The sequence below is a fragment of the Chiloscyllium punctatum genome, chromosome 40 (genome assembly GCF_047496795.1).
Source record: "Chiloscyllium punctatum isolate Juve2018m chromosome 40, sChiPun1.3, whole genome shotgun sequence".
Lineage (NCBI taxonomy): Eukaryota > Metazoa > Chordata > Chondrichthyes > Orectolobiformes > Hemiscylliidae > Chiloscyllium > Chiloscyllium punctatum.
In genome coordinates this window covers 22,161,145-22,186,832 of record NC_092778.1, presented here as the reverse complement: position 1 = coordinate 22,186,832, position 25,688 = coordinate 22,161,145, and the positions used below count along the sequence as shown (strand labels likewise).

The window sequence follows — 25,688 nt, the reverse complement described above, 5'->3', positions numbered from 1 at the left end:
AGTAGGACCCTCTATATACTGTTTGAGGAAACTTTCCTGAATGCAGTTAAATTCCAACCCAACTAAGCCCTTTACACTCTGGCAGTCCGGATCTATGTTAGGAAAATTAAAATCCCCTACTATGACAATCCTCTTGCTCCTGCAAGTCTCCCCTGTCTCCCTGCATATTTGTTCCTCTAATTCCCATTGACTATTGGGGCCTATAGTACAACCCCAATAACATCACCATCCCCTTCTTATTTCTTAGCTCCACCCACTGGGTAATCCTTCAGTTATTTCCTCGGATTACTGCTGTGATACTCACCTTAATCAAAAATGCAACACCCCCACCCTCCCTTCCTTCCACCACCTCTATCCTGCCTAAAACATCTGTACCCTGGTAGATTAAGCTGCCAGTTCTGCCCCTCCCTCAGCCAGGTTTCTGTAATAGCCATAATATGCCAGTCCTACCACGCCCTGAGTTCTTCAGCCTTACATATCAGCCCTCTTGCATTGAAACACATACAATTTAATCCAACAGGCATTCCTTGCTCCCTACCATGTTCCAGCCTGACCTGTCGCTTCAGTTTACTATTTCGGATTATTGTATCTCCTTCCAGCCTCGCACTTGCGTCCCTGTTGTTGAGGATCCCTCCCGCCTGTTAATCTAGTTTAAACCCTCCCTTGCAGCAGTAGCAAACCTGGTCACCAAGATATTGGTCCCCGTCCAGTTCAGGTACAACCTGTCCCTCCTGAACAGGTCACCTCTGCCCAGAAAAGATCCCAATGATCTAAAAATCTGTATCCCTGCCCCCTGTTCCAAACCTATAGCCACGCATTCATCTGCCATATCCTTCTGTTCTTACCTCCACTAGCACATGTACTGGAAGTAACCTGGAGATTATCACCGACGAGGTCCTGGTTTTTAGTTTTTTCCCTTGATGTCAGAGAGACTGTTGAGCAGAATCACCTTAAAATAACTGTGGCTACGTTATAAGGACTGGTTTTGTGAACTTAGTATGCATTGTGTTGAGGTGCTGAAGGTTGATTTAATCAAGGAGTTTAAAATGTGACCAAAATTTGAAAAGATCTCTATAGAGGATCTGACAGAGGCCAATAAAATTGACAGAAAGACACACAGGTCAAACTTATCTTGTATACTTCAAGATGAACGTCTAGTGTGACCAGTGCATTAATTTTCCAGTATTACTGGTTTTCTGATCAGCATTGCCTGGTCAGTGACTTAGAAGCAAGGGGATAACAATTTTAACTTCAGTTAGCAGAGGTGTGAAATGTTCTCCCTCAATGACTGTAGATACTTCAACCATTTGAGTTTTCAAAACTGAGACAGATAGATTTTTATTAGGTTGGAGTTTGAGGGAGAAAATGAGGACTGCCGATGCTGGAGATCAGAGTCGAGAGAGTGGTGCTGGAAAAGCACAGCCGGAGTATCAACGTTTTGGGCATAAGCCTGATGAAGGGCTTATGCCCGAAACATCGATTCTCCTGTTCCTCAGATGCTGCCTGACCTGCTGTGCTTTTCCAGCACCACACTCTCTACTCTGGAGTTTAAAGGAATAAACACAAGCACAGATATATGGACTTGAGGTACAAATCAATCAGCGTCTAATGGAATAGTAGAAGCTTAAAAACAGGAACAAGACCGCTTGACCCTGTTCCGCCATTCAACAATGATCATGGTTGATTATCGTGCGTAATTCCCTAACCACCCTCTCCCCCCATACCCCTCGATTCCCTTTAGCCACAAGAGCAATGTCTACCTCCTTGTTAAAGCACCATAATGCTTTAGCCTCAACCATTACTGGCTGAAGTGAATCCCACAAGCTTACCACTCTTACTGTGAACAAATTTCTGCTCATCTCATTCCTAAATGGTTTACCCCTCATCCTTAAATTACCACCTCTGGTTTGGCCTCGTCCACCATGAGAACCTCCTTCCTGCAAGCAACCAGTCTAATCCTGGTATAATTTTACAGGTTTTGTTGAGATCCGCACCTCATTCTTCTAACTATCTGTGGATATCATCCTAACTGACTCCACCTCTCCTTATGTCAGTCCTGTCACCCAGGAATCCATTTGGTGAACCTTCAGTGCACTCCCTCTATAGAAAGAGCATCCTTCCTCAGATGAGGAGGACAATACTCTGGATGGTGCCTCACCAACACCCTGTATAACTGCAGCAAGGCACCTTTGTTCTTGTATTCAAATCCTCAAGCTATGAAGGTCCATGTGAACAGACTGGAGGGGCTGAATGGCCTCCTTCTGTTTCTTATATTCCTACAATCACGATACCGTTGCTTGTCCATATGTGGATGAAACAGCAAGATGAATTGGCTTTGTGTAAATAATTAAGAACTTACTTTCAAAACTCACTGCATGACAAGTGAAACTGTGCATGGCCACAAAAGCTGATACCACTTGAGAACTGCTTGTGCAAACATTTCACTGGCACCAACAAAAAACAGCTGCAGTGTCTCAATAGTGACCGTGACCAAAGCATTTGTAGCTGATCCCCGAAAAGCAATAGCTTTCTCAGTCTCTCACAGAACTCAGCCCAACTTGAGCTTCATGCATGACAGAGTGAAACTGGGTTCTTTAACAGTCCTTCCAGACAGTTAAACATGAAAGCAGAAAAAAAAACAAAAATAGGGCAAAGACTGTGATAATCGTGGACACGTCATAGCAGTCTTAAGAAGCTTCTTTATGAAGCAGCTACATCCACAATTTACAACTGATTCAATAACGTGAATGGCAAAGCAGTGCATCAGACTTCGATTCAAGGCTCTGAGCCAAGTGGGATTTGGGTGGATGGGGTTGGTGCAGACCTGATGAATGAAGGACCTCTTCTGAGCTATATGATTCCAGATGGAGCGCATTCTGGGTTTCCCAGGTGGATTTTGTTACTCATACAAATGGTTAGTAAGGATCAGTAAGATGTGTGCACATATTATAAGCTTTTCTAACACAGGAACATTGAATGATGCAGTACAAGAGAATGGTCATTCATTCCATCATTCCCATGCTAGAACTCTGGATGAACAATGCCATTAACCTCACTCAAAGAAACATAGTAAGTAGGAGGAGTAGGCCATTCAGCCCCTTGAGCCTGCTCTGCCATTCAATATGATCATGGCTGATCATCCAACTCAATCTCCTGTTCCTACTTTCTTCCCATACCCTTTGATCCCGTTAGCCCTCAGAACCATATCTAACTCCTTCTACAGAACATTCAACTCTCTTCTGGAAAACACTCCTGCCCTTTGCTCTGGTCCTTGCAATTTTTCTCCGTGTTGAACATTTATCCAACTCTCTTTTGAAAGTCACTATTGGGCGGCACGGTGGCACAGTGGTTAGCACTGCTGCCTCACAGCGCCGGAGACCCGGGTTCAATTCCTACCTCAGGCGACTGACTGTGTGGAGTTTGCATGTTCTCCCCGTGTCTGCGTGGGTTTCCTCCGGGTGCTCCGGTTTCCTCCCACAGTCCAAAGATGTGCAGGGCAGGTGAATTGGCCATGCTAAATTGCCCGTAGTGTTAGGTAAGGGGTAGATGTAGGTGTAGGGGTATGGGTGGGTTACGCTTCGGCGGGGCGGTGTGGACTTGTTGGGCCGAAGGACCTGTTTCCACACTGTAAGTAATCTAATCTAATCTAATCTAATGAATCTGCTTCTGTCTCCCCTTCAGACAACGTGTTTTTGTTCATGACAAAACAATTGGCTGTGTAAAGAAATGTAACATCATGCTAACTCTGTTTTAATTTTGCCAGTCACCTTAAATTTATGTCCTCTGGTTATTCTGTCCTTTTGTCAGTAGGAGCCATTTCTCCTTCCTTGCTCCATCAAAACCTTCATCAAATCTCTTCTTCGGATCATTTATGTTTGACTACGATTCATAGAAGTTGTTCAAACGAAAGACAAATGGAATGGAAGGAGAAAATGCTGGAGCTACTCAGCAGTTCTGGCAGCATCTTTGGAGATGCCATATCATCACGACAAGGGGAATGTTTCTGGAAACTATGTTATTTTAGTGACAGGAAGGGGTCGTGTTTATTGGATGGAGAGTTTGCGCTGACTCCTTAAGGTAAGGCCCACTGACCCTAATACTAACCAGCATTGTTGAGGCCACAGGCAGGTCTCCCCTTGGCATTAGAATGCAGGGTCAGAGGTCACCCAGTGAGAACTGCCAGCTTTCAAACCTGGCCACTAGGAAGATGAACACGGAATCCGGGAGTGAGGCAACAGGTTTGTCGGACGAATGGATGGTGGCTTCTCAGGTTGCAGGAAGATGAGCTGGAGCAGTCAGAGGCCCCTCTTGGCCAATCCCCAGTCTCCTGATCAGACACTGAGTGTGTTCAGTCAAGGGTCCACACCTTCTCCAAGTGACAGGCTGTACTGGTTTTCCGCCGGGGACGTTTCATGACACCACACCCATGTGCAGTTAGGTTCAGCCTAGCAACAGAGGGCCAGGGTCCTTTATGTCCTTAGTTGGGGCTTGTGGATAAGTTAACAATGGGCCATTCCCTCCAGAATTTCATCCCAGTGGAGACAGCTCCACGCTTGCCTCAGCAGGGAGCACCAGGTCCCACCCGGTATTTTAAAACCCAACCATCAGGGAGCTAATTTTGAAAAGAGCTCACTTTTTGTTTAGAAGTTAAGGTGCTAAAGCCCACTTCAAATATTTTTGCCTCTTAAGTTGGGGCAATCATCCATAAGACTGTAAAGGTGGACCCAAACCCTGGCAATTGGGTGGCACTGATTGAACCTTTAGCCATACCTCAAGGGAAAGACATCTGTGCATGAGAGATGCTGACCATGAAGCTCCGCTCACTGCTTCCATGTTGCCGGGGTATTCGACATCACCAACAGCTCTGAAGCTGCATTCGCCGATGGTAAACTCAACAGAGGCCTCAGATTTCGTCCCTTTGCTTGTTCGGATCAGCAGTCTGTTGTCCTTTGGGATGCCCACAGTCAGTATGAAAGGTATGGAGTGCCTGAAACCAATGTCTATGCTGGGAATTGGGCTCCATATAGTTTGCCATTCCAGTTGTGCAAACCTGTTGTCCATCTGGAGGTGGCCAGTGAAGTCTGCTTCACAACAGTCTGTCCTCAGTGTCCCATTCAAGGAGAAACTTGCTGGCAGTGAACTCTAGAATATGAGATAAAGTCAATTTAACTTTTTAATTAATAAAAGAGATACTTTTAAAATTAAAATCTATATTCAAACGATTGCGCATATTATAAAATTGCATAAACTGAATGCTTGAAAAACATCATAATGCTGGAAGTGAATACAGTAATTATGTTCGATACTGGAATCATAATTTACTGAACAAGCAACCTTATCCACACACCGTCCCAAGAGAAACAGGCCTGACTGACAAATGTCTTAATTCCTTTGGCAGTACTTTTGAGAATAGTAGTTCTTGAGTTGATGACAAAATCAAAGATCTGGATATAAACAAGGATTGATAATGAAGGCTGGGGGTGGGTTCTGGGTGAAAAGGTCACAATTCCCTGCATGCTGTGGACTTGGGATTCCAAAACATTTGTTTCACTTCGCTCTTGGAAGAAACCCAAAGTCAGCCTAAATTACAGGCTTGAATTGGAGTTTTTACTTTATATTCTTTCGTGGGATGATAGCATCTCTGGTGAGTCCAACATTTGCTGCTCATCCCTAATTACCTTTGACCTGAGTGGCTTGTTCAGCCATTTCAGAGGAGAGCTAAGACGCAACCAATTGCAGTGGGTCTGGAGTCACATGGAGGCCAGACCAAGTAAAGGTAGTAATTTCCTTGCCCTTATCGATATTAGTGGACCAGATGGGATTTTAAAGCAGTTGATAATGGTGGTCTTGGCCAATGTTACTATATTAATTACTTACATATTTAAAACATATTGTTTTCAAATTTCATCAGCTGCCTATGTTGGAATTTGAGCCACATCCCCAGAGAACTAGCTAAGGCCTCTTGATTACTAGTCCAGTTACATTACCATTGCTATATACCATCACCTCCTTTTGGACTATGAGCACTCTTGAGTAGTTCACAAAAACAGGTCAGTTCAGTTCCTGACCTCTGGGGGAGGGCACTGATTCCTGCCCCAGGGGCAGGGGGGTAGCAGTCTGATCTTGAATACTCTCCTTAGCCTACAAGCAGTGCTGTGGAAGCACTTATATTTTCCCTGAATTTGTCCTTGACACTCTTCGGGTGTTGAGTTTGCCAGGTTTGAGACAGCACAGTGGCTCAGTGGTGAGCACTCCTGACTCTCAGTGCCAGGGACCCGGGTTCAATTCCACCCTCTGGTTACTGCCTGCGTGCAGTTTGCACAGTCTCCCCGTGTCTGCATGGGTTTCCTCTGGGTGCTCTGGCTTCCTCCCACAGTTGAAAGATATGAAGGCTAGGTGAATTGGCCAGGGGAAATTGTCCCATAGTGTCCAGGAATGTGCAGGCTAGGAGAATGAGCCATAGGGAATGCAGGGTTACAGCAATATAGTAAAGGGGATGCGTCTGGGTGGGGTGCTCTTTGAACGGCTCTTGTGGACTGGATGGGCTGAATGACCTGCTTCCACACCAAAGGGATTCTATGAAAGTCTGCCATAAAACCTGCCAGGGCAACACAAATGAGAAGCTGCTGGCCTCTTTAAAACATTTAAATTGACAGCCCACTTTCTGTAAGGCGGCTGAATTGCCTCCACTTATCCCAGCTCCACTATGTGCAGAGGTGGGCCAGTTGGGGGCATGTTGGGCAAGTTAACAATGACACAATCCCAAGCTGTCTGTGTCTAAACGAGAACATTCAAACTTCAAATTCTCACAATGGTCTTATGAAGGCTCAGACATATGACCAACAATGGGAACAGTGTTCAGATAATGGAACAGGAGAATTGTTAGCATTGATTGCAATAACAGTTTGACACATGCACTAATGCGAATGTTGGAAAGTGGTTTCAAAAAAGCACAGATAAAGAAACCCCTTATCCAATGTGTAAACCAGTTTATTAGTGAGCATATTTGTGATATTCTATGTTGGAAATCTATCGTTTCCAGGGTGACTTCAGTACAAAGCTAAAAGTTGGCATCAAGTCAAGTTGTGGTAGCACTTTCTATAAATCAGAAAATCCACACCAACAAATACTGAGAAACGTTCGCTTGCACATTTGGCTGTGACTCAGCAGTTTAAACAGTTGAAATCTGGTTTCTGCGCTAGTTCAGATAATGCATGGATGATCAGGTTAAGATCACATTAGAAATCCAAGCCAAAATTGCCAGTTCTCTCTATAAGAGATACGTACTAATAAAATGGTCAGACTTTAAAATCATTTAGCTTGATATGCATAAGTACAGAAGCAATGCTTCCTGAAATCAGCAAGAGTTATCAGGAGAATCTGCAACATGTTTTAAAAATCTCCATAAGTCAGCAGTGGGTTGAAGAACATTGAAATGACAGAGTTTCTCAGAGGTTTGAGATTTTGATCTTTTAAGGGAATCACCGCACAGCTGACTGCAGTGTAGGTTTGACTAAGTCCAATTCTACAAACACTAACACCAGCAGGATCAGAAAATCAATTGGTCATGTCCAATTCTTGTATAACTGTCAGAACACTGCTGATAATTAGTCGAAAGCTGTAATCATTATATCCAACAACTGTCAGGGAAGTGGTTTTATTCTGCAAGCAAATAAAACCATATGATAACGTAGCCAGAAAGTCGTTGGCACAGTTTATGTTTAATTGCAGTATTCAAATGAAGCAGCTTCAGTTTCAGCCTGTTAGTTCTTGATTAATGAACTGAGGCAGCACAGCTTTGGGTCATCAGCCCAGAACTATAAAGGAGGAATGAAAAAAATTTAAATTGCTGAAACAAATGAGCCCAGTTGGGCACATGTTTCCTTCTACCTCCAAGTCAGGACATTGATTGTCAACCAGTAGCTTCCACTTGGTAAAGGTGCCTCTGCCAAGTTGCCCACTTGCAGCAACTCTGCACAACCCAGCGGTACCTTCCAGAATAATATCCATGTTTTTGACAAACGTAGCTGTTGCAATCAACTTGTTCCTGGTGGGTATCCCTATCTTTGTCCAAGTTGGAACAGCATGTCGGAGAAACAAATCCAATCGCTTTTTTCTCCCCCAACCTGCTTTCAGTTTCAAACGGACAGGCTTTCTGTCAAATACAATCTCTGTGGCTGTTCCAACTGAATTACTTCTGAAGTAAGCCATACTCTCAGCTTGGATACTTTCAGGAATCGCGAGGGATTGTAAGCTTCTCATCCTTTGGTTCATCGTCCAGGTTAATTTGGCTTTGTTCTTGAATGCGATAAGTTTTCCACTGGTGTTGAGGTAATTCTCATTGTTTTGCAGGGCAAATCCACCTGAGTAAAGATTACGCTCTGCCTCCCCAACTGCCTGGAAGGAAATTATCTTCTCCATTTTACTCCTTGCACTGTTGGATTTGTGCTCCCATTTGATTTCAGCACCATAGGAATCTGTGCATCGTGTAGTAACATTCATTGTCATTAATACATTCTTAGATGATACTGTAAGTGATCCTGTCATATCACAACCTCTGGGCCTCACTAGCCCTTTGACCTCCACAGAATGGTGAGGGGTCCGACGACCTGGTTTCAAATAGGAGGCTAACCAGTAGCAGCCAAAGTAAGGCTGCATCGATAATTCCCCAACTGTTATAACTGTATGTCCATCAACTATGAGGTGAAATTTGGCCATGTGCTTACTTGCAGTGTTTCTGTGAAAGGTCATCACTTGTGTCTCACTTGGGAAACCCAAAGACTGCAATAATGTGGAAGAGTGAACAAGTCTTGCTCTTATCTCCTGCCTGTGCACCAAATTCAAGCAACCTTCAAAACTAAGGCCTTGCTTGCGGTACCTAAGCTCAAGAATTGAGCAATATTTGCGTCCTGGCTTTGTAAGTGAAATCTGTACCTCAAAGGGTTTGCCTGCCACTGCTCCAGAACAGTGTCCCAGAAGCAGCCTTTGAGAAGCCTCTCCGCTGCAGTTTACCTGTAAAGACACACAAAGAAGGCAAATAAACAAACAGTTTAACAACAGTAGGGAAGCAAGGGAGACTTCTTCATGAATAATCAAAAGTAGCTCCTATGCCCAATTGCCTGTTTAAGGTCATTCAACAGTATGTGTTTTTCAACTACAGTACCAAAATCCTGGAACAACTCCAAGGAATCGTAGGGAATGAAGCCAGTTAAGTGGGTGAGGTTTCAGTGAATGAGCATTTTGAGGATAGTGACCACAACTCTAAGTTTCAAAGTCATTATAGAAAGGGATAAGGATAGTGCAGAAGCGAAGTGTCTAAATTGGGGGAAGGCTAAGTTTGATACAATTAGACAGGATCTGGAAAATATAGATGGGAGCAGTTACTTGCAGTTAGTCCACATTTGGAAAGTGGGAGTATTTTAGAATTAGTATAATGAGAATTCAGGATCAACGTATTCCTTGAAGAATGAAGGGCAATAGCAGCAGGTCCAGGGAATCCTGGATGTCAAGGGATATTGAGCTGAAAATGTGTTCCTGGAAAAGTGCAGCAGGTCAGGCAGCATCCAAGGAGCAGGAGAATCGACGTTTCGGGCATAAGCCCTTCTTCAGGAATGAGGAAAGTGTGTCCAGCAGGCTAAGATAAAAGGTAGGGAGGAGGGACTTGGGGGAGGGGCGTTGGAAATGCGATAGGTGGAAGGAGGTCAAGGTGAGGGTGATAGGCCGGAGTGGGGTGGGGGCGGAGAGGTCAGGAAGAAGACTGCAGGTTAGGAAGGCTGAGTTCGAGGGATTTGACTGAGACAAGGTGGGGGGAGGGGAAATGAGGAAACTGGAGAAATCTGAGTTCATCCTTTGTGGTTGGAGGGTTCCTAGGTGGAAGATGAGGTGCTCTTCCTCCAACCATCGTGTTGCTATGGTCTGGCGATGGAGGAGTCCAAGGACCTGCATGTCCTTGGTGGAGTGGGAGGGGGAGTTGAAGTGTTGAGCCACGGGGTGGTTGGGTTGGTTGGTCCGGGTGTCCCAGAGGTGTTCTCTGAAACGTTCCGCAAGTAGGTGGCCTGTCTCCCCAATATAGAGGAGGCCACATCGGGTGCAGCGGATGCAATAGATGGTGTGTGTGGAGGTGCAGGTGAATTTGTGGTGGATATGGAAGTATCCCTTGGGGCCTTGGAGGGAAGTAAGGGGGGAGGTGTGGGCGCAAGTTTTGCTTTTCTTGCGGTTGCAGGGGAAGGTGCCGGGAATGGAGGTTGGGTTGGTGGGGGGTGTGGACCTGACGAGGGAGTCACGGAGGGAGTGGTCTTTTCGGAACGATGATAGGGGAGGGGAGGGAAATTTATCCCTGGTGGTGGGGTCCGTTAGGAGGTGGCGGAAATGACGGCGGATGATACGCTGTACATGGAGGTTGGTGGGGTGGTAGGTGAGGACCAGTGGGGTTCTGTCCTGGTGGCGGTTGGAGGGGCAGGGCTCAAGGCCGGAGGAGCGGGAAGTGGAAGAGATGCGGTGGAGGGCATCGTCGACCACGTCTGGGGGAAAATTGCGGTCCTTGAAGGAGGAGGCCTGTCAAGGGATATTGAAAGTTTGAGAAAAAGAAGGAAGTATATGTTAGGTACAGCATGTTAAAACCAGGGGAGGACCTTCAAAAGGATAGAGAATGTAAGAGGACAAAGAGGGACCACAACATTTCCTTGGCAAATAGGATCAAGGAAAACCCCAAGACTTTTTATAAGCATATTAAGTGTAAGAGGATTATCATGAAAAGGGGTGGGACCTGTTAAGACAACTTGGACAATTAGGGCAACTTGTACATGCAGCCTCCTGTCCAGTACAGGGATTGAACCTGTGACCCCAGATACTTTCGAAGCAACCTATTCAAAGATGTTTTGACACACCTCTGGAGCAGTGGGACTGGAACTCAGGCCTCCTGGTCTCAAGGTAGAGACAGTACCACTGCACTACAAGAATGCAACCTCAGCCTAGAGATGCTATTATATGCCTCTGGAGTAGGTGGGACTTTAACCTAGGTCTTTTGGCCCATTGATAGGTACACTACTATAGTGCCACGAGAACCCTTTAACCTCAGCCCAATCATGAATCAAACAATGCCCTTCCCCTGTGTATCATTAACAACATAATCAATAAACCATTAACATGGAGGTGTGCTGCCTCAAAGCTGTACTGCTGGACAATGTTCTATAGGTCTTCTGCTGCAATTGGTAGCATCCATTCTACTGAGCCAGAGGTTCATTTGTGAGTCCTATTATAGGACTTGATGTCCATGAAGCGTACGCTCATAATGTCAAACAGGTTGAGGATCACACTGCGAATCCTTCAAAACACACATCAGTGACAGGGAGTAAAAATGGGATATCATCACACAGTTGGCTGCGTGATGATATCATGTCACAGAGTTGTAGTGTCATAGAGATATACAGCACAGAAACAGACCCTTCGGTCCAACCCGTCCATGCCGACCAGATATCCCAATCCAATCTAGTCTCACCTGCCAGCACCCGGCCCATATTCCCCCAAACCCTTCCTATTCATATACCCATCCAGATGCCTTTTAAATGTTGCAGTTGTGTGATGGACAAAATGTTGAAGCCAGTACCATTATAAACTGGTAAACTTTAGCTCCATGCTGCAACATGCCTGTATAAGAGTACAATGTCACAGCAACATAACTCACTAAGTGAACTGTAACACATCACTGCCACTATGTATTGCCATTTTTCAAGGGTAGCAGTCTCTCACAGTAATTGCACTGAAAAGGTTCATTCTGTTTGATTCTTAATTTCTTTGAACTCATAAAAATTTCTGACTGAAATAATTTAAAATTACGTACATATTACCACAGAAAGATTCAAAGTATTATTATTAAAAATACCAACTAAAATATCTCATTAAGTTCCTAAATATACCCACAAATTGGCCAGATAACATGAATAGTCCTGGTGGGAACTCTGCATTAGGACAAAGTGCAGTTAGAGCATGAAGGTAAAAACAATGACTGCAGATGCTGGAAACCAGATTCTGGATTAGTGGTGCTGGAAGAGCACAGCAGTTCAGGCAGCATCCGAGGAGCAGTAAAATCGATGTTTCGGGCCCTTCATCAGGAATAAAGGCAGAGAGCCTGAAGCGTGGAGAGATAAGCTAGGGGAGGGTGGGGGTGGGGAGAAAGTAGCATAGAGTACTCCATGCTAATTTCTCCCCACCCCCACCCTCCTCTAGCTTATCTCTCCACGCTTCAGGCTCTCTGCCTTTATTCCTGATGAAGGGCTTTTGCCCGAAACATCGGTTAGAGCATGAGTCCCACCTTACTTTTCAATGTAACAGGAAACAGGAAAAAAAGCAATAAATAAGGAGCTGTGAACTGTAAGATATATAGCTATCTGTTTCTAGAAACAAAAAAAAATGCAGATGCTGGAATCCAAAGATGACAGGCAGGAGGCTGGAAGAACACAGCAAGCCAGGCAGTAACAGGAGGTGGAGAAGTTAATGTTTCAGAACCCGAAACATCAATTTCTCTACCTCCTGCTGCTGCCTGGCTTGCTGTGTTCTTCCAGCCTCCTGCCTGTCTGTTTCTACAAGGCAGATTTAGTAATCAGGAAAGGTTTGCTTCATTAACATTTAATTACATCCTTGGGCCTGGGTGGATTTATGAACTTGGATTTATAACACTGAAGGTGTAAGGAAGTACAATATTTAGGAAAATGATGAGCACAGTGTATCATTCGCTGTCCTACCTGAATTGTTCCTGGTATCCTTTTAGACAATGCCTCTACATTGTGGTTAAACAACAGAAAGATCTCCCCTGTCCTTGCAGTGCTCTTCTGTTCTATCTCTGCTCGGAGATGCTGCTCCTCCAGTCTCACACTTATATTAGAAATGTATCCATTCCTGAGATTCTGTCAGGGGATGAGACAGACATTTATATACAAAAGAACAAAAAATACCATAACATGCATTTTGAGGGACAATGAGTGATGGAATTATGGAAATGGAACATAGCCAACTAGGAATCTAGGTCCTTATGCCATATTAGGTCAATAACCTTAAGTAAACATTCACAGTAAAGCAGGCACCTTAATTGTAAATTCTCCCCTTATTCCCTAATAGCAATAATCCCTTACTAAATAATCGTGTTGGGAATTTGAAATCGTGCAGACATCTAGTTATGATCTGTGGCTTCCACACAATATATCAAGGAAGATACATTCATCCTTCCAGACATACCAGACTCAATAATCAAGGGACGTTCCTGGTTAGCATTGACAGAAACAATGTTGGAACCTCTATCATCACTACCCAAAGCTCCAGACTACAACATGCATGTTCTTACAGAAACCTAGATTCCCTGAGTGAATTATAGTGAGTCATCAGAGTCTTACCTGTTCTTACATTACAGAGAGAGGACTAGTAGTGCTTTAAACTGATGGCCATCATACCTCAGGCAAGGGGAGAGGTTGAGGAGAGTCCTTCATGGTGACCTCAGCAGGTGAATTGAACCCATGCTGTCGGCATCATACTGCTTTGCAAACAAACCATTCAGCCAACTGAGCTAAATTTGACCCCCCAGTGAATTATAGCACAGCACCACAAGAAATACAGATCAGCTAGTTCCAATTTGATTGCCTTTGTGCTCGGCTCTTAAAAAAAGCGAACTGCTAAGATTGATGATGTATTCGTTTAATTTTTCAAAATTCCCAAGATTCTAGAAAACGTTCATCAGTGTGGAAAATTGGCCATGTAGCTCATCTATTTAAGAAAGGACAGAAACAGAACAGGAAACCACTGGCAAGTTAACCTAACACCGGTCAAAGGGAAGGTAATAGCAAGGTGTTTAGAAAATCTCAATATAATCAGGCAGAGTCAACGTAGGTTTGCAAAAGGGAAATTGTGTTTGATTGATTTATGAGAATTCTTTGAGGAGATAACAGACAGCTAAACGGGTACCTGTGGACAGGATGTACGGGATTTCTAGAAGGCATTTGACAAGGTGCCACATCACAAAATAAGATTTCATAGCGCAGGGAGCAACATATTATCATGGATGGAGGATTGGTTAGTTAAAAGGAAACAAACAGAGATTAGGTAAACAGGGGTACTTTTCAAGACAGCAAATGAAGTACCATCAGGATCAGTTCTGGGGCCTCAACAATTTACAATCTGTGTCAATAACTTGGATAAAAGGATCAAGTATGAAGAGGACATAAGGAATTTGCAAAGAGATCTTAGAAAGCTGAAGTTATAGGACAAAATTTGGCAGCTGCAGTATAATGTGAAAAAATGTGAAGTTGCCTATTTTGGCTGGAAAAAATACAGAAACAGTGTCCTATTTAAATAAAGAGAACTTGGTGGTAGAAAGCAATCTGTGGCGTCCTTGTCACAAATGTTAGATTAGATTAGATTACTTACAGTGTGGAAACAGGCCCTTCGGCCCAACAAGTCCACACCGACCCACCGAATAACAATGCACCCAGACCCATTCCCTCACACCTAACACTACGGGCAATTTAGCACGGCCAATTCACCTAACCTGCACATTTTGTGGACTGTGGGAGGACACCGGATCACTCGGAGGAAACCCATGCAGACATGGGGAGAATATGCAAACTCCACACAGACAGTCGCCCATGGTGGGAATTGAACTCAGGTCTCTGGTGCTGTGAGGCAGCAGTCAGAGTCGAGAGTGTGGTGCTAGAAATGTACAGGCAGCATCCGAGGAGCAGGAGAATCATCGTTTTGGGCAAAAGCCCTTCATCAGGAATGAGGTTTGTGAGCCAAGGGGTGGAATGATAAATGAGAGGGAGTGGGGCTGGGGGGGTGTGGAGAAGAGAAGGTGGCTGAAAGTGCGATAGGTAGATGGAGGTGGGGGGTAATAGTGAAAGGTCAGAGAGGAGGGTGGGATGGATAGGTAGGAAGGAGGATGGAAAGGTAGGACAGGTCATGAGGGCAGTGCTGAGTTGGAAGGTTGGAAATGGGACAAGGTGGGGGGAGGGGAAATGAGGAAATTGGTGAAATTCACATTGAAGAAAGTGTGGTTGTAGGATTCCAAGGCTAAAGATGAGGCATTCTTTCTCCAGGCATCGGGTGGTTAGGGTTTGCAATGGAGGATGCCCAGGGACCTGCATGCCCTTGGCAAAGTGAGAGGGGGAGTTGAAATGTTTGGTCATGGGGCAGTGGGGTTCATAGGTGTGGGTGTTCCGGAAATATTCTTGAAGCGTTCTGCAAGTTGGCAGAATATTTAAGAAACATTATTGCTTTAGAAACAGTGAAGAGATAGTTCACTTGGCCAATTGCTATAATAAAAGGGTTATCTTACAAAAACAGATTGGGTGATTGAATCTGTAACCATTAGAGTTTGTAAGAATGAGAGATGATCTTAATAAATATATAAAGAGCCTGAAAGAATTGGACACAGTGGATGCTGAAAGAATGTTTCTTCTTGTGAGAGAAACTAGAACTCAGTGACACAGTTCAAAAATAAGGGTACTCCCATTTTGGACAGAAATGAGGAGAAATCTTTTTCTCTCTCAGGGTCTTTAATCTGTTGAATTCTCTTCCACACAGAGTAGTAGAGGCAGGATCATTGAATAATTTTAAGGGAGAGTTTGATGACTCTTTAATGACAAATAAGTGAAAGGGAATCATGGGTATACAAGAAAACGGAGACAAAATCAGATTAGCCATGATCTTAACAAATGGTGGAGCAGGCTTGAGGGGTTGAATGGCATACTCCTGTTTCTAATTTTATACCTGTATATTATCAACATAGATTGAAAAATAAACAAGGAGCAATGATATTGCTAATTTACTTTTACACAGCTACCTGCTGGCAGGATCATTTGCTTCTAAGTTTTTTGAGGGAGATGACAGTTGTCCAATAAACTTGTTGTCACAGTTTGCAGATTAGGAGGTTCAAACCTCAAAGCTCCCTTTTAAGCAGCATATACAAATTGAGTTTCCATATTTACTGACAGAATTTGTTTTATTTGACACCACCGTTGCAATTGACCTATAGTAACCTAACATTCATTTGTTTGACATTTAGCCATTCAGGGAGCTGCACCTTCCTAACAGCATGAAGATCGTTGTCCAATTGAAATCTCTAACTGCTGTCTATGGAGCATTTATCAAAACCAATGTATTATTCTCAGCCTGGTTCAGATTAACAGGTGTGGATTAATTTTCTGGAGACTTTTTTTCCTCTGAAAAGTCTTGTGGAAGGCATCCAAATAAAAACAGTGTCATTGAGATGTAAAGGCAGTTATGCAAAATAATAGGCGCTGTTGGTAAAGGATGGAAATTATGCTGGCAGACAGCTTTCCCATCTTGCCCCTTTCCTGCCATCTCTTAATGGCACATATTACTCCCTGGTGCCTAGAACTGTACACAAGTCCTCCCTACCCAAATTGCTGGGCCTGTCCACTATTTTGCCTGCTTTAAATTGCTAAATTCACTAACTTTCATCCGAACTTTGTATTCACACTTAACATGTGGACATAATGGGCTATGGAATCATATTTATGGGATGTAACATGCCTGTACATACTCACTGGTGCTTAAATTTAATAGTTTTGACAATTTGCTGCACTTGACCAATGTACGCGTTGGTACGACATCTGACGATATTTTACCGAGATACTGATGATAATTCACTGTTGTCTAATGCTCCTCCTGTGTGGACGTAGTCAGAGAACACGTGACGAGAAGGACTTTAGGAACTAATCATGAGGAAAACGGGTAGTGGTGGTAACAGTAAGGTAGAGAATCAATGAGGCATTTTAAGAGGAGGGTCTTCAGCAAGGTCGTGAAAACCGAGATGGAGCAACTCAGATGAAAGGAACATGCACAATGTTCAAATCCAAAATAAAGTTTTGAAAGAGCTGCTGCCAATACTAGGGAAGGACTGAGAAGACACGAATGGCAGAATTTTACCATATTATTTCGAAGTGGGGGGGTCAGCATGTTAGGTGACGACTTCCCCAACTGTCGAGCTAACTCAACCAACCACCAGCTTATTAGGACAGATGGACAAGAGCGAGTATCTCTGCCGATCACAGGCTATGACAGTGCCAGCCAGAGAAGCCAGTAGCCTGTTTTGAAGAAGGGTCACTGGATCTGAAACATTAACTCTGTTTCTCTCTCCACAGAAGCTGGCAGATTCGCTGAGTTTCTCCAGGGTTCTCTGTTTTCGTTTCAGAGGTTAGTTTCTGAAATCCCAGTGGTCCAGGCCCAATCCTCAGGGGATGCAGTGGGCAGGAAGGTAAATTTTTTTTCTTGGGGTTAGGGTGGGGTAGGATTCGGTGGCTGGGAAGCAAGGGTAACGGTCTGACTTTCAGAGGATACTAAACTGCCCAACAGAAGCGTCTCCAAATGCCCCAGAAGGGAAAGTCTCCCCTTACCTGGCATGTAGGTTGCCATGGTTTCTCAGTAGGGAAGTTAGCCACTTTTCCTTCCCATTAGAAAGGCACCTGGTCATGGGGATAGTGAGTTGTAGTCCTTCAGTAGCTATTAACGGACCACTTAAGGATCTTAATTACTGGCAAGTTGAGAAGGTCACCTGAGGACCTTCTCATCAGCACTTAATTGCAGAGTTGATGAGAAGGAATTGAGCTTCTCTCCAGGACAATCTTGCTCAAATATTTTTCCCTCTCAGCACCTCCAGGGAAGGGATAATTAAGCCAATGTGGGTCTTACTGCAAGTGAAAACTTCAACTGCTGAACATCTGAAGAGTTGATAACGGGAAGTCGAATAAGAAGGCAATGGAGAGGTCATTATTTACGTTCATTATTCATAACTACACAAGAGGTGGAGGAACAGACAGAGAGGCCAACAACTCACCTGATAATGATAGCTTCCAATGGATGAGAATGGAAGGCCAAGTTGTCTCAGTTCCTCCACGCTGTGCAGCAGATTGGTGGTTAGCTGGTAGGTCGGGGTACCAGTAAATGTTCTCTCCATTTCAACAGAGGCCTGTAAGTGTTTACTGCCACTTTGCATTTCAATCATAACAGCACGATTCTTATTCACGTGATCATAATTCAGAGAGAGTCTCCCATCAGCAGGTAAACCTAACCATTAGAATCCAGAGTTAATTTGATGCTCATAAAGATATTCAACAGACATTACTGGTAACACTCAACAAGCTTGGCCCCATCCCAACTGATTGGCACCACATCTGGCACCTTAACCACTCACTTCCTCCACCACTAAAACAAGTGATAGCAATTTGTACCATCCACAAGTTGCATTGATGCAAATCACCAAGGGTCTTTTGACAGCACCTTCTCAACCCACAACCACTACCATCTAAAAGGACAAGGGCAGCAGATACAAGGAGACATCACCACCTTCAAATTCCCCTCCAAGCCATTTGCCAACCTGACTTGGGAAATACTTCCCTGAGTGTCGCTGGGTCAAAATGCTGGAACTCCCTGCCTAATAACACTATGGGTCTACCTAGCTCTTCAATGGACTGCACTGGTTCAAAGCTCTTCACCAGGCAATTAGGGCTGGGCTGTAAATGTAACTCAGCAATGCCCATTTGCCGTGAATGAGTCAATAAAGTCAAAGCCTGGCCATCTCTAAAAATGAACTTAGGATTCAGACAAAGCAGTCTATTTGGCTAAAGTGTGCTGGAGCCATATTGGATCTTGTTTTCATACCATGAACATCTCTGAACTCTGTGGTTGTGTTGGATACTATTAGCACTCTTTCCCAGCCAAGGGCCATTGAGCCCAGTTGCTGTACAGTATGACCGGTGCCCAACAGTGACTCAATAGCACAGTGACCTTCAAGGTGTGGACAGTTCACTGCTACATCGGATAATGCCAACTTCTACTAGACCATCTTGGATAGTTTAGTAAAGTAAGGAAGGACTGCTAGCATCCTTAGAACTGTATCTCAGCAGACAAAGCCTGTAAAGATAATTTTTATTTATTTAAATTAATTTGCCACCTAGCTTGAATAGACAGGTAATTGTTTCCTTTAGGTTTTGTCCTCCATTGTAAATCAGTACATTGCATTAGAGAAATTTCAGGCTGTCTAATACAAGGCAGATCTTAGGAACAATATTTTCTCTTTTGGATTTTGTAAGCTGATCCCACGATCTAAATTTCTACACAAGTTGTGCAATCCTAATGTCAGAGACACATATTTACAGCACAAGAGTAATATCTCTATTGGGGATAACCCTTTTCCACTGAGCTAGGAAAATCTCCATTGTGAAACTAGATGAGATCAAGATGATTGCATTCAGCATGCTTGCCTTCATTGCTCACACCTTTGAGGAGAAGAGTTGTGACCTTATATTAAGGGTGTACTGGACATTGGTGAGGCTCTTCTAGAATACTGTGTCCAGGCCTGGCCTCCCTGTTATAGGAAGGATATTATTGGAGAGGGTTCAGAAGAGATTGACCAGGATGTTGTCGGGAATAGAAGGTTTGAGTTATAAAGGAGAGACTGAATAGGCTGGGATTTTTTCCACCGGAGCTTAAGAGGTTGGGAAGTTACCTGAATCGAGGTTATAAAATAATGAGAGGTACAGATAAAGGGAATAGCAGGTGTCTTTACCTTAGGGTGGGGGAATTGCAAGACTAGGGATGTATTTTTAATATAAGAGGAGAAAGATTTTGAAAAGACATGAGGGACAACTTTATTTTTAAAAACACAGTGGCTCATGTGTGGAATGAACTTCCCAAGGAAGTGGTGGATACGTGTACAGTTACAATGTTTAAAAGACACTTGGATAAATACATGAATAGAAAATGTTTGGAGGGATATGGGCCAGGAGCAGGCAGGTGGGACTAGTTCAGTTGAGGATTATGGGTGGCATAGACTGGTTGGACAGAAAGGTCTGATTCAGTGTTGTATGACTCCATGAAAAGAAGAGAGTCAAACAGTCCGGGCAGGCAGGGACAAAGCAGAGAACAAGCTAGGACTGATAAATTAAATTGCATTTACTTCAATGTTTAAGAGGCCTAACAGGGAAGGCAGATGAACTCAGGGCACGGTTAGGAATATGAGACTGGGATATCATAACATTTACTGAAACATGGCTCAGGGAGGGACAGGACTGGCAGCTTAATGTTCCAGGATACATATGCTATAGTTCCACATCCATCAAAGTTTTCAAGAACTGCAAAACCTGCGCCTACACCTCCTCCCTCACCTCCATCCAAGACCCTAAAGGAGCCTTCCACATCCATCAAAGTTTTAAAATGCACATCCACTAATATCATTTATTGCATCCATTGCGGTCTCCTCTACACTGGGGAGACTGGGCACCTCCTAGCAGAGCGCTTTAGGGAACATCTCCGGGGCACCCGCACCAATCAACCACACCGCCCTGTGGCCCAACACTTCAACTCCCCCTCCCACTCTGCCGAGGACATGGAGGTCCTGGGCCTCCTTCACCGCTGCTCCCTCACCACCAGACGCCTGGAGGAAGAACGCCTCATCTTCCGCCTCGGAACACTTCAACCCCAGGGCATCAATGTGGACTTCAACAGTTTCCTCATTTCCCCTTCCCCCACCTCACCCTAGTTCCAAACTTCCAGCTCAGCACTGTCCCCATGACTTGTCCTACCTGCCTATCTTCTTTTCCACCTATCGACTCCACTCTCCTCCCTGACCTATCACCTTCATCCCCTCCCCCGCTCACCTATTGTACTCTATGCTACTTTCTCCCCACCCCTACCCTCTTCTAGCTTATCTCTCCACGCTTCAGGCTCACTGCCTTTATTCCTGATGAAGGGCTTTTGCCTGAAACGTCGATTTTGCTGCTCCTCGGATGCTGGTTGGACTGCTGTGCTCTTCCAGCACCACTAATCCAGAATCTGGTTTCCAGCCTCTGCAGTCATTGTTTTTACCCTGGAGAGGAACTTGTTAAGTGTGTACAAGACAATTTTCTGATTCAGTGTGTGGATGTACCTACTAGAGAAGGTGCAAAACTTGACCGACTCTTGGGAAATAAGACAGGGCAAGTGACTGAGGTGTCAGTGGGAGAGCACTTTAGGACCAGCGGCCATAATTCTATTAGTTTTAAAATCGTGATGGAAAAGGATAGACCAGATCTAAAAGTTGAAGTTCTAAAGTGGAGGAAGGCTAATTTTGATGGTATTAGGCAAGAACTTTCAAAAGCTGACTGGGGCAGATGTTCACAGGTAAAGGGACGGCTGGAAAATGGGAAGCCTTCAGGAATGAGATAACGAGAGTCCAGAGACAGTATATTCCTGTCAGGGTGAAAGGAAAGGCTGGTTGGTGTAGGGAATGTTGGATAGTTAGAGAAATTGGGGGTTTGGTTAAGAAAAAGATGGGAGCATATGTCAGGTATAGACAGGATAAATCGAGTAAATCCTTAGAAGAGTATAAAGGCAGTAGGAGTATACTTAAGAGGGAAATCAGGAGGGCAAAAAGGGGACATGAGATAGCTTTGGCAAATAGGGTTTAGGAGAATCCAAAGGGTTTTTACAAATACATTATGTTAAGTATGGGCGGCACGGTGGCACAGTGGTTAGCACTGCTGCCTCACAGCTCCAGAGACCCAGGTTCAATTCCCGCCTCAGGCGACTGACTGTGTGGAATTTGCACATTCTCCCAGTGTCTGTGTGGGTTTCCTCTGGGTGCTCTGGTTTCCTCCAACAGTCCAAAAATGTGCAGGTCAGGTGAATTGGCCATGCTAAATTGCCCGTAGTGTTAGGTGAAGGGGTAAATGTAGGGGAATGGGTCTGGGTGGGTTGCGCTTCGGCAGGTCGGTGTGGACTTGTTGGGCCGAAGGGCCTGTTTCCACACTAAGTAATCTAATCTAATCAAAAGGGTAACTAGGGAGAGAATAGGGCCCCTCAAAGATCAGCAAGGCGGCCTTTGTGTGGAGTCACTAAATGAGTATTTTGCTTTAGTATGTACAGTGGAAAAGGACATGGAAGATATAGAATGGAGGGACATAGATGGTGACATCTTGAAAAACGTCCATACTACAGAGGAGAAAGTGCTGGATGTCTTGAAACACATAAAAGTTGATAAATCCTCAGGACCTGATCAGATGTACCCTAGAACTCTGTAGGAAGCGAGGGAAGAGATTGCTGGGCCCCTTGCTGAGATATTTGTATCATCAATAGTCACAGGTGAGATGCTGGAAGACTGGAGGTTGGCTAATGTGGTGCCACTATTTAAGAAAGATGGTAAGGACAAGCCAGGGAACTATAGACCGGTGAGCCTGACGGTGGTGAGGGAGTCCAGAACTAGATGGCATAAGTTTAGGGGGAGAGGGGAAAGATATAAAAGAGACCTAAGGGGAAACAGTGTGTGTAATGAGCAGCCAGAGGAGGTGGTGGAGGCTGGTACAATTGCAACATTTAAAAGGCTTCTGGATGGGTACATGAATAGGAAGGGTTTGGAGGGATATGGGCCGGGTGCTGGCAGGTGGGACTAGATTGGGTTGGGATATCTGGTCGGCATGGACGAGTTGGACCGAAGGATCTGTTTCCGTGCTGTACGCCTCGGTGACTCTATCAAAATGTGCTTCGCCCTGTGGAAGACTTTGTATTTTGTTTCAGGACCTAGGTGTTGAGGTCAAAGGGGGATTAGGACTCCACAGTGTGCGTGTGGAGAGCAATGGCCTGACAGTAATTTTTCTCAATGGTCAGAGGATGTGCCCACCATCCAATTACAGATAGTGGGTGGGTCCCTGAAGCTGGCGGGCTATTGGAAGCTTTTCAGTCTGGAAGGAGGAACTGCCTGCAGTTCAGGTGATGGAGACAGACCGAGTGACAACTGATCTCACATAGGGGTTTGGGGGTGGAACAGAGTCTGTTAATCAGAATATTACTTTCCTCTGTCCTCACCTTTATTTGGGGTCAAAGCTCATTTGAAAAATAAAATCAATTGCGATCACAAAAAATCAGTCAATAGGACTCAATTGTACACAATTTCATGCGCAGTGGCTAACACTGCTGGCAGTTACTTCCTGTTCATGAACTACTTACAAGTAAGCAGCAACTTGAAAGTGGTCCTGATCATACCTTCCAAACGTGTTGGATAGTTTCAGTCGGATCATCCTCCGAGGTGATGACAAGGTTCATTTGGAACTTTTGAATCTTATGGGGAGGTTGATATTCTCTCAGCAATCACTTGTTTTTACTAAATATTAATCACTGAGAGGGGATGGAGGAGTGTGCATCGAAAAGTGTGCAAGGAATGCAGAGTACTGAACGAATGGTAAAATTCTCGGCAGTGTGGTGTCAAGGTGCATAAATCCCTGAAAGTTGCCACTCAGGTTGTTAGGGTTGTTAAGAAGGCATATGGTATGTTGGCGTTTAATAGTAGGGAGTTGAGTTTCAGAGCCACGAGGTCATGCTTCAGCTGTACAAGACACTGGTAAAGGCCGCACCTGGAGTATGGCGTACAGTTCTGGTCACCGCATTATTGGAAGGATGTGGAAGGTTTGGAAAGGGTTCAGAGGGGATTTACTAGGATATTGCCTGGTATGAAAGGAAGGTTTTATGAGGAAAGGCTGAAGGAACTGAGGCTATTTTCATTAGAGAAAAGAAGGTTGAGAGGTGACTTAATAGAGACGTATAAGATAATCAGGGAGTTAGACAGGGTGGACAGTGAGAGCCTTTTTCCTCCAATGGTGAAGGCTAACACGAGGGGACACAGCTTTAAATTGAGAGGTGATAGGTTTAGGACAGATTATCGGGGTAGTGTCTTCACTCAGAGTGTAGTTTGGGGGGGGGGGGGGGGGGGGGAGTGGAATGGCCTGCCTGCAACAGTTGTAGACTCGCTGATGTTAAGAGCATTTAAATGGGCATTGGACATACATATGGATAATGATGGAACAGTGTCGGTTAGGTGGGCATCAGATTAATTTCACAGGTCGGCGCAACATTGAGGGCCGAAGGGCCTGTACTGCGCTGTAACGCTCTATGTTCTAAAGAAATACAAGAGCAAAAATGGATGCCTGTCATTTGCCCTTGAAGTCACCTACCTGTGGCTACCAATTCTTCCAGGTTGTGGGTCACTTTCCCAGTGACCTTGGTCTGGTTTGCTTTGGTCAGCTGTAAAAGCTGGAAGCATATTGATTTGTCATTGGTCTGCCAACAGACATGTCCCATTCTTGATTCTTGGCCTAGCTCTAAGTGTCCTTTAAACTCAGTCATTGCTGGGAAGGTTCGGCTGCCATTTTGGATAAAGGTGACAATCAAGTCATTGGCAGAACTGTCCCCAAACGTGTTGTTATTTTGAAGCTGTAGTCTGTAAAGGATGTCATCAATTTCAATATTCAGGTGACCTGAGTGAAGACGAGAACAACAGAAACTGATTATAAGATTATAGGGGATAAAATGTCTTCAAACATTTGGAATGTGGCAACATTACCGCAGCAAAGACCAGAATATTTTGCTTTTGTTGTCTTGCATTGTGCTTACTTTAATACAAATGCTCAAACCATTAAGTTCAAGAGGAGGTTGTGGTTCTATTCGCCGAGCTGGGAATTTGTGTTGCAGAGGTTTCGTCCCCTGTCTAGGTGACATCCTCAGTGCTTGGGAGCCTCCTGTGAAGCGCTTCTGTGATCTTTCCTCCGGCATTTATAGTGATTTGTATCTGCCGCTTCCGGTTGTCAGTTCCAGCTGTCCGTTGCAGTGGTCGGTATATTGGGTCCAGGTCGATGTGCTTATTGATTGAATCTGTGGGTGAGTGCCTTGCCTCTAGGAATTCCCTGGCTGATCTCTGTTTGGCTTGTCCTATAACAGTAGTGTTGTCCCAGTCGAACTCATGTTGCTTGTCATCGGAGTGTGTGGCTACTAAGGATAGCTGGTCGTGTCGTTTCGTGGCTAGTTGGTGTTCATGGATGCGGATCGTTAGCTGTCTTCCTGTTTGTCCGATGTAGTGTTTTGTGCAGTCCTTGCATGGGATTTTGTACACTACATTGGTTTTGCTCATGCTGGGTATCGGGTCATTCATCCTCCTTCGGTCACTGCAGTGGACAGCTGGAACTGACAACCGGAAGCGGCAGGTACAAATCACTATAAATGCCGGAGGAAACATCACAGAAGCGCTTCACAGGAGGCTCCCAAGCACTGAGGATGTCACCTAGACAGGGGACGAAACGTCTGCAACACAAATTCCCAGCTCGGTGAACAGAACTACAACAACAAGCACCTGAGCTACAAATCTTCTCCCAAACTTCAAGAGGAGGGGCCAGGTTTCTGAGAATTCAGGAGGATTCTACAGATCTTTCAGAATGGTGGGTGTGATCCTCATCCAGAAACCTCAAATCCATCTCTAACACTCAATTTCTTTGCAATGTGGGGGAAAAGGGGAAGGGGGTGAGAAATGGGACACCTAACTGTAGTAGAACCAGAGCTGAGTTTGAACTGCGCCCAATTTTCCTGTTTCAAGGCTCTTAGCCCACAGTGTGGGAGTCATGAATTGGTGGAGAAGTTAAGTACATGTGAAGGACAAGAAAGATCTATGCAAGTCCTCATTGTCAATACCTCAGAGACAGACACACCATGATTTGCAGTTTCTGTTTTTTACATGCCCTATTCTTTAAACTATAAAAGAAGCAGGTGACAGCCATCCCAGAGTTAACATAATCTCTGCTCTGATTGACAAGCCAGCTGCAGCTGACTGGGGAAAATAGTAGTTTCTAGTTACGCATCTGAATCGAGTTCTTTGCTGACATTTC

The 25,688-nt window shown here is 44.6% G+C and overlaps 1 protein-coding gene across 4 annotated transcripts in view; it reads right to left on the bottom strand.

Annotated features, from left to right (window-relative positions):
* Positions 1-25,688, bottom strand: part of LOC140464425 (uncharacterized) — a 409,548-nt gene that overhangs the window by 120,437 nt on the left and 263,423 nt on the right. For all 4 annotated transcript variants that reach the window (XM_072559463.1, XM_072559465.1, XM_072559466.1 and 1 more), the window contains exons 39-43: positions 23,988-24,290; positions 17,843-18,072; positions 12,741-12,902; positions 8,935-9,012; positions 4,771-5,142 (exon numbers count right to left, since the gene is read on the bottom strand). In XM_072559463.1, coding sequence (XP_072415564.1) covers positions 4,771-5,142; positions 8,935-9,012; positions 12,741-12,902; positions 17,843-18,072; positions 23,988-24,290 — 1,145 coding nt within the window. The remainder of the gene's footprint in view (positions 1-4,770; positions 5,143-8,934; positions 9,013-12,740; positions 12,903-17,842; positions 18,073-23,987; positions 24,291-25,688) is intronic.